This window comes from Cupressus sempervirens, chromosome 11, assembly GCF_028749045.1.
Source record: "Cupressus sempervirens isolate cs-2001-9-10 chromosome 11, ASM2874904v1, whole genome shotgun sequence".
Taxonomy (NCBI): domain Eukaryota; kingdom Viridiplantae; phylum Streptophyta; class Pinopsida; order Cupressales; family Cupressaceae; genus Cupressus; species Cupressus sempervirens.
The window spans coordinates 612,554,874-612,564,706 of record NC_143128.1 but is presented as its reverse complement, the minus strand read 5'-3'; the positions used below and the strand labels follow the sequence as shown (position 1 = coordinate 612,564,706).

General features: G+C 30.9%; 1 protein-coding gene across 1 annotated transcript; it reads left to right on the top strand.

Moving 5' to 3' along the window:
* The first annotated feature begins 949 nt into the window (after positions 1-949).
* LOC149531177 (cysteine-rich receptor-like protein kinase 15) lies at positions 950-7,243 on the top strand. Its single transcript, XM_089808650.1, has 7 exons — positions 950-1,739; positions 2,004-2,138; positions 2,330-2,469; positions 5,716-5,926; positions 6,015-6,249; positions 6,546-6,696; positions 6,768-7,243. The coding sequence occupies exons 1-7, from the start codon at positions 950-952 to the stop codon at positions 7,119-7,121; spliced, it is 2,016 nt and encodes a 671-aa protein (XP_089664776.1). The 3' UTR covers positions 7,122-7,243.
* Positions 7,244-9,833: the final 2,590 nt, after the last annotated feature.

Below are 9,833 nucleotides of genomic sequence, written 5' to 3'. Positions count from 1 at the left end.
TATTTAAGTTATTTTACTTGATTAGTTCACTCTTATAGATATTGTAAGAGAAATGATTTAATACATGAACACATTCTAATAATTTGCTACAAGAATTTTTAATATAATGTTCATAATTATTAATTTAACATTTTTTAACATTACTGTTCATGTCACATTAACTATACAAATATAAATGCCTCCTGATTATGACCAGTTCCCTTACTTTTTCTCTATATACCTTATATGTACCTAGATACCAAAATGAAAATAAATTACCATTTCATATTAAAATTTTGAAAAGGTTGAATATAAAGACCTCAATTACCACGTCCATGGGAATATCTCAAAATGAGAATTCTCAAGTACCATTCAAACGTTGGAACGAAATTAATATTTTTGTTAATCCTAACCTGGAACCAAAGACATTAGATTTTGGCGTGGCAAGAATGCTTCCTACAAACGGGACTCGCACGAACATAAAAGGGTGTTGGAAAGACTGTAGGAATGAAAGAGTGCTGCCGTTAATTATTTTTCAACGTGACTTGTTTTACAAACTTGGATTAAATCTGAGCCTACATTTCTTCCGCAACTCCTGTTTAACGGTCGCTAAACTATGCATGAAGACCTGTTTTACATTCGTCAGGTGTGATCAAGGCATTTTTTAAGGTCATAATTTCAATACATATCCTTCAATGCAGTGCAGGCATACTTCTTAACAGAACAACTTTTCAACGCCCCGCTTGCAGCTTTTCTCTATAGAGACATTTCAAAGCTTGACTAAAATAATTTTTTGTGGTCATAATTAATTTAGCTTTTCGAAATGTACATAAAGATAACTAATTTTTGCGTGGTTGAACAGGCAAATGCATCTCCCCCATTCTTAAAAATTGAATGAATCAACGACTCATCGCATTCACATTAAATTAAATAGCCCTGTTTGTGAAAGAATTGTTAAGGGGGAGACAAAATGCAGATCGCCTATAATGAGAAGTATCCAAAGTTTGTCTGTGTTGTTCTGTTATCATGTATTTTTTGCAGTGCAGAGCCGAACTGCGGCAAGAATAACGCAAGCACTGAATTCCAGAATAATCTTGAAATAGTTCTTGATAATCTTGTGGACAATACATCATCATCAAATCGTTTCAATACCTCATCCTATGGCCAAAGTCCAGACACAGTTTATGGTCTCCTCCAATGTAGGGGAGACGCAACTGCGGAAGAATGCCTCAGCTGTTCCCAAGAAGCAAACAGCTCCATGCTCAGTGCTTGTAAAAATGTAAGCAGCGGTAGATCTATGCTAGACAAATGCTTCGTACGTTATGAGAACTATTCCTTCTTCGGAAAACTAGATACCAATATACAAGTTGCTTATAATACAGCGAAGGTTACAGATGAGCCTGAGGAGTTCAAGGCAGCCGTTAAGGAGCTTTTCAGCAATCTATCTGAAAATGCTATCCAATCCCCAACACGATACTCTTCTGGATCAAAACCCACCACTACATTTTATACGATAAACGGCCTGCTGCAGTGTTGGATGGATTTAACTTCTGTTGACGACTGCAATACATGCTTGAAATACGCAATTCGTCAGCTGTTGGATGCGACGTTCAGCGCCGATGGACCTTTTCAGGGAGGAGTTGGCTGGTGCGGAAGTTGCATTGCTCGTTTCGAAACGTATTCCTTCTTTCATCCCGCCCCTCCACCGCCACCGTCTCCCGTTCAACCGCTTTCTCCACCACCGTCACCGCCGCCGACTAGTAATATGCTTTTCAATTATCTTACAAGTTAATTTCATTCTTTATCGCAATCTATCGAATTCTACAACAATGAAAGTGACTTTAATATTTAATTAGTAGAGAAGTGTTATGGCTGCTGTTTCTAGTGCATTTTTATTGTTTCTTGATAACCTTTAAATGACCAGTATCAAATGACCAGATTAGGGTTTAACATTGTGCTTTGTGAACTTAACGTTCCCTATATTTTCCTTGAGTACTGACCGCTCAGATTTATCTTCTGTGCAGAGAATTCATCAAATAATCTCGGTATGGCCGTGGGTATTTCAGGCGGCTTGTTGGTCATGTTACTGTTATGCATCTTTGCAATCCAAAGAAAACTCAAGCCCGGCGCATTATGGAAGCCAGCCATCTTAAGAAAAGGTACATTTGCAGGAATATTTGGTTGAATTTTTTGTATACGTTTTTATAAACAATGTTTCTTTTCGTTATCTTCAAATTGTTGTGACTAACATATCATTTCCATTTAGATGAAAATTTGTTATTTTCCCTTTCTTATATTGCATATGGATCAGAGATATTGATTAAAAGTTGTTAGTTTTCTTCTTATCCAGGGAATCTAGATGGTGAACTAGATTCAGAGATTGGCGAGGAGCCTGAGATAATCTTTAATTTGGAAAATATCAAGACTGCAACGTGCAACTTCCATGAAGATAACAAGCTTGGAGAGGGAGGCTTTGGTTCTGTATATAAGGTAAGATCATTACTTTAACAACAATAAAAATATGATAATCAAGAGTTGAACTGGTTTCTTTTTTTTGGAAGTTTCAATTTTGGTGTAGGTCTGTTTTTAATTTGATTTTGATGACAAATTTCTATACAACTTTAGATTTTTCCAAAGAAAAAAAAGAAAAGAATAAATTAATAGTTAAGTTACATAATTCAAATATTTTATTTTTATTGTGTATTGATTTGGCTTTGAGAGATCTGTAAACTGTTCTCCACATTATAAAATAGATAAAAAATGAAATAAATAGAAATTTTATGCAACTGTAATATTTTATCTTTTATTCTAATCTGCATGCAGTTTTAGATTTTTTCCAAGTACAAATGTTTTTCATAGTTACCCTAATTTGAAATAATTTTATTCATTGTTTTGATTTTGAGAATACACATAGACTAATTTGAAATAATTTTATTCATTGTTTTGATTTTGAGAATACACATAGACTAAGTTTTAGATTTTTTCAAATAATTACAAATACTTTTCTGGACTATCATTGTTTCAAATAAATTTGTTCAAATATTTTATTTTATTAAAATTCCTTCTAATTTTTATTAAGAATTTTTCTATAATCTAAAATTTTAACATATAAATATAAGTTATTATATCTACTCTTATTATTTCTATCTATTTGTTCAAATATTATTTGGGGTGTGCTATTCATAAACTTCAATAATGACCTAGTCCATGATTTTATTTTTTATTTGAGAAAAATGTCAGAAAAGTAGGTAGAAAATTATATTAAATATAGCACAAGAGGCACATAGTCAATCAGAAAGAATAAAAAATAGACCTTAGAGAAACCGCCCAACCTTAGTTAAAGTCTTTTGATTTTTATAGAGTCCATAGCTTTGAGTTTTAACATATAATAAAAAATTATTATGTAGACTCATTGTTTTCCATTTATTTGTAAAAATATTTATTCCAATCTGTATTAGCTACTCTCTAAGTATTAGAATATTCTTCATACGTGAAATAACTTTGACCACATAAAGCTAGAACTTTATTTTATGTAGGCTTTTGAAAAATATAAATCACCTATGACAGGTATTTTCTAGAGGTTTCTTAAAGTTTGTAAGTATGTAAGCATTTAACCATTAGATCTATGCCTGATCATTGTGGATCATGAGCAGATGTGAGGTTTCCAATGCTGTTGTAAGACTAAATATATTATATATCTCTGTGTTTATTTCAAACTCTATCTAGAGTCTTTACCTGCACTCCATCCACCACCTACTGTTGGATGGTTCTATTTTTCAAACAAAATAAAAGTGAGGAAAGCCACTGGAAAGATTAAATTAAATATAAAACAAGGAAAAAATAGTTAATTAGAAATAGAAGATAATGATAGAGACTACCCAAGCATCCTGGAAGAACAGAGCATAAATTCTAGTTATTCCAAATCCAAAGCCATAAGCTGTTATACAACTCTAAATCAGATGTTTTACAAAATTTATCCTCGAAAGATATACTCAGATATGTTACTTTTAATCAATTCTAAAGAGAGATAAATTGTTTTGATTTTCTAGCCAATCATTTGGGAAACGGGAGGAACTTATACTCTGATAATCCTTCCTTTTCTGCGGGAGAGTTGGCGGATCTGTTGATTATTTAATAGGTTTTTTTTGTCATAGATAGTCTCTACCATTGTAATGTGATTTTGAGTTCCTCGGCCTGGTGTTCATCGGTAAGTAGAAATCTAGTTAGTATATTTGCTAACCTATTTTTTAGGGGCTACCCTTTAAAAATTATATTTGTTAACCCACTTTGGAGAAGATTTTTCCTAGCTAATCTCATAAATTATTTTGCAGTTGAGAGCTTAGTACTACATTGCTTTGCAAAACATGGTAAGTTTTTAAATAAATTTCCAATGTAATCTTTCAAAAGTGCACAAAAAGAGCTAGGGCATTAGCGAATTGAATAGTTATCCTCATTATGTTGTATCACCCCTCTCATAGTAGAATTCATGCTCTATTATATTAGATGCAATTTTAAGGATTGTAGGGGTTGTATTATAACTTTGCCTAATAGATATCTAGAGATCAAAGTGGGTGGTTAGTTAAAGAACCATTCATATTCACTTGAGCCACAATATCTTAAAACAATCTTTCTTCAATCCCCAATACATACATTTGAGGGAATCTAAGGCCCCTAGAACATCCCAAAATTACTGATCTAAATTAAACGAGGGGTAACCCAAAATTTTTGATCTAATACTCTTTCCTGTACATTAGCGTCTCCAACTTTTAATGAGTTCTCTAAGATACATCCACTCTCTATGAATCCTGTATAAATACCGTCCATAACGGCAAAAATATTGTCGACAAGTTTCTGATAAAGAAATATTTACTTGAATCTTATACGAATCATTGAGAAATCCAATGTACTTTAAATTTGTTACCAAGGTTTTATCTTAGTCCTTAGTAAGTCATTTAATAATGCCATTGTTAATATTGTTTGAGAGTAAACCCTTGTGGATAATCTCCAATTATATTTGGACAATATCATTGCTTCTCGAATAATTATTTATAGTTTTGTCAGACTTTCAGGTGGCAACCCATAAACTTTAGGCGAGTCATTATTTTTAACAGCTTGAATAGAAAAAGTTTTACAGAAGTTAATAGCAATATCACATTCTTGACTATCTCCCACAAGAGAATAACACACAATTGAATCTATATTATTTTGGATTGAACACACAAATAACTTTTTGATGTCATGATCAAAGATCAATTGATGTGAGTCTTTTCTTTTTCAGAGTGCAAAGCTTTGTGTGGGTACTTGGCATTTGTATTATTTTAAATATTAATACATGTAAATTTTTTAGAACGTATAAACATTATATTTAAAGATAAAATTGTTAAATATTCAAAGTTAACATACCTTTTAATTTAATTTTATATTTGGTGTATGATGTTTAAAGAAGACCAATTTATATGTACTAGTAGTCTTTAACTAGAAAACTTAAACATCATAAAATAACACTTTGATTCCTAAAATAAATTATTAAATAATCAGAAGTGACTTACTTTTTAGACTTAGTCTTTCCTCAAAACCATTGTCTTTAGCTTGAACATCATCAGTTTCTTCTCAATGATCTTTTTCCTCCATTATAAGAAATTTGAAAGCATATTTTTCTCAACTAAGAGTTCTAGATTCCTTAAATGTTTATAGTGTGATAGAAGTTCAATATTGAAGTGTTTTCTTTTATATTAGGGCACCATGCCTAATGGAAAGCAAATAGCAGTAAAGAGGCTATCCATACAATCATCACAAGGGAAGAAGCAGTTTCTAAATGAGGTTAAGTTGGTGGCAAAAATTCAACATCGTAATCTTGTGAATCTGCTTGGATATTGTGCAAAAGGAGTAGAACGTTTGCTTGTTTATGAGTTCTTGCCTAACAAGAGCCTTGACAAAATACTATTTTGTAAGTTGATTTCCACTAAATATTAAATGCTTGTCATATAATATATTTTTTTTAGTTAAGAGTCACTTATTATGGGTTATGGATATAGATCCTCAATGGAGCCAAGAACTTGACTGGCCAAAGCGTTTGAATATCATACTTGGTGTAGCACGTGGGCTTCTTTATTTACACCAAGATTCTCAATTGCAGATCATTCATCGTGATATCAAAGCGAGCAATATTTTGCTTGACGAAAAAATGCAACCAAAGATTTCAGATTTCGGTCTAGCAAGGTTGTTTAATTCAGAGGAGACTCACGTCAATACAATGGTTGCAGGCACATTGTAAGAATTTAAAATTTTTTACTTAAACATAATAGTTTAGTTAAGTTTATCAAATTTCTATAAACATTTAATATTTTTGAGATCTATTGTATGACTATTCTTATCATCAAGATTATACTACATATCTATAAAGAAGATCATTTTCCTTTGCTTAGGGCTAATGACAGATTATAAAGTAACATTTCAAAAATTGATACCAAAAACTGTCACACAATCAATCTTAAAAAAAAAAAAAATTATTAGTTTTTTTCTCCTTCAACAACATGTTAATTTAATAATTGTTCTCAATTATGCAGGGGCTATATGGCACCAGAGTATGCTTTTAATCGTCAACTATCTACCAAAGCTGATGTATACAGTTTTGGTGTTGTAATTTTAGAAATCATTTGCGAAAGAAAGAAAAATGATAGTAGATTATCCGAGGAATTTCAAAGTCTCTTGGAATGGGTAAGGTAAACTTAAGTTAGGAAAATATAGTTTATTTTATATATGTGAATTCTTATGTGATTATTATGCAGGTATGGAGATATTACAAAGAAGGAAATATCATTGAAATAATTGATAAATCCATGTTAAATTGTTACTCCGATGAACAAATTGGTAGATGCATTCACGTGGGCCTTTTATGTACACAAGCAGATCTAGTGCTTCGCCCACCAATGATAAATGTATATGCAATGCTTTCCAATGCTTCTGTCACCAACTTACCAAATCCTACAAAACCTGCTTATCTCAGCATTACACAAGATAATGTTCCACGACATGCATCAACATCAACATCTGCAAGCACAACTTCATCTACTCTATCTACTGCTCATTTGGCTTATGCATCTATCAATGATACATCAATAACCGATTTGGGCCCAAGATAATTTCGTGACTTTTTCTAGTGTAATGATAATACCAAACTATGCGAGACAAATCCTTATGATACTAAATTGCAATAATTTTTCTATTCTGGCGTCCATAAATCAACAAATATTAAATTAACTTATGATAGATCTTTATGTTTTTCATGAATATACGCCTTTTCTGTGCCATTATTATCATTTCTTTCTGTTTATTATTTTATTTATTGAGAAAATAATAAAATATAATTTTTAATACTGTCATTTATAATTAATTGACCTTAATTCTTAATTTTTAAAATAATGAATATGATTACGTTTTTTATTTCTATATAATTTTTTTAGAAAAGAAATGTGGAATATTTTGAAGTTTTTAATATTAATTGATATTATTTTCTAATTAGTTAATATTAAGTAGATTCTCTATGTCAGCTTCCAACTACCTTCTATTTATAAGTATTTTAACAATTAATTGATCAATATTTGTACTCTCAAAAAAAGTATAAGAAATTAAAATCCAAGTGTTTAGTCTTATAATGCAAGCAATTGCAATTTGATTGTTTGTTATCTCATTGTATTTGATATGGGAAAAGGTGTTGGGATAATACGAATCACAATATTTTATGAGACTACCTGTAGAAATTGTCATATGATTCTTAACACTTATGTTTTCAGTCATTTAACAATATAATAGGCTCAACCATAATTAGTTTTTCCACTTGCATAAATTAATTTCCATTCAATTCCATACATGTGTTAATGTTTACAATATAAGTGCTTCTAGATGGGTTTGATCACTTATATCCAACCCATCATTATATTTTCTATTATACAAATTGTACTTTGAACATCATAAATAATATAAAAGCAATAGTAGTCATTGAAGCTAACTTCTTCCTATAAAAATCTTAAATGGTACATTTAATTTTATTGTATTTTTAAAAAAATTTTGGTTACAATTTGACTGCTTCTAATTATTGTTCTAGCCTTTTAGTTCCTTGGAAACAAACAATTAAAAAGTTAGATAACCAATCATTAGAACATAACCCTTCCCTTATACAAATTATTAATCAACATAACTATAATTAGCACCCCATAATAAAACTAAAACCATCAAATCTATTGTAACTTATATTTGCTTTTATTATGAAGGATTAACAATATAAATAGAAATACTTTACAAATTTTAATAAGAATACAAGTGTGAAAATGATTTTGTTCAAGATAAATTTTTTTAAATGTGACTATAACATTGTAAAACCAATTGATTTTGTATTCCATCTCGACGTTTGTGGAAACAAACCTCCTCCAATCATGTTCAAAAGAGAAAGTAGATTCAATCCCAATGGTAGCAATTATACTTTTTCTTACGCTCACATTGTCACATCTATTTAGATATCCATCAGTTGTCAATGCTTTGTACCCTTTGTTCACATTACTCATTATATAGTTATGAAACTTTTCCAGATTAGATTTATGTCGATATATATATTGAGCAAGACATATTAACTATTGTTAACTTTGTATTGACTACTTTCCCTAATTCATTTATGGTCAGTTCAATCACTTAATTGGAATGGTATACTGATTTGTTGGCATGCAATAGATGCTAACTGTACTATTTACCTTTATTGTATTTACCTGTATATATATATTTTGTTGGTTTACACTCTATCGACTCAAGTGATAATAAATATTAATTTTAATCTTTTTTTTAATAGACAAGATCGAGCATTTTAACATCTAATTTTCATAATGACATCAAACTACACAGATCCATTCTGTTAGCTTATCCGGGAACTCAAATAATAATTTCCCTCCGCATAATTTCACACTAAAAATTATTTATGATACTGCTTCTTAATCGTTTGCACTATTTTTTAAATCATAAATGTAAGGTCTCCCATTGACATCGTTAAAAATACACGGGCCCGCAAAATTTGAAGTACATATTACACATAATATGAATTGACACAGACAACTCATATGCTACACCTCTATGGGAGGCATATTAATGCCATTGAATAATTCAACCATCCATTTTATAGTATTATTGAAGTCAAATGTTTTTGTTAAATATTATGAGTTCATTTTTTTGTGCTATGATAAAGGTGAAAATAATGTGAATGATGTTTGGTATTTAGATTTGGATGCTTTAACCATATCTCTGGTAACAAAGGAAATTTTATTCTATTTCCTTTGTGTGATGACATTCAGTTTCTACACTGTACCCCAACCAAACAGCAGCACAATAACTCCCAATGCCAAGAACAGGGGATTCAGAGGATTCCACATCATTCATATTCTTCAATTTTTTCTTAACTTCAATGAATGGAACATTTGAAAAACACAAGTGACGCGTTAACTGCGTTTCCTCTGTTCATTCTTAGCAGAGCACCCTAATTATTATGCAGACTTTAACTACCTTATAATTCAGGATACTTTATGGGTAAATCACCTCCATTTCCATTTTCTCGGTCGTAGCGTAGGCAGAGCGATTGATTGTGGCGGTGGAGCCCATCCATTTCCTTTTCTCTGAAGAATTCAATGTGAAATCAATTCTATAATTATTTAATAAACATTATGGTCTAATGGAGGCCAAAATAAGACTCTGTGAATTCAAGAATGACAATAAATCCGGATTAAAAGAATCGAAGTGGATACACGGGTTCCGAGAAGATTGCAATAAGGCAGATTTTGTCAATATGGAAGAACTTGTCAAAGTAATTACAAAAA

Coding starts and splice junctions, on each gene's coding strand:
- LOC149531177 (XM_089808650.1), top strand. CDS start 950: ATGCAGATCGCCTATAATGAGAAGTATCCAAAGTTTGTCTGTGTTGTT. Junction 1,740..2,003: donor ACCGTCACCGCCGCCGACTA/GTAATATGCTTT, acceptor TCTTCTGTGCAG/AGAATTCATCAAATAATCTC. Junction 6,697..6,767: donor TTCAAAGTCTCTTGGAATGG/GTAAGGTAAACT, acceptor ATTATTATGCAG/GTATGGAGATATTACAAAGA.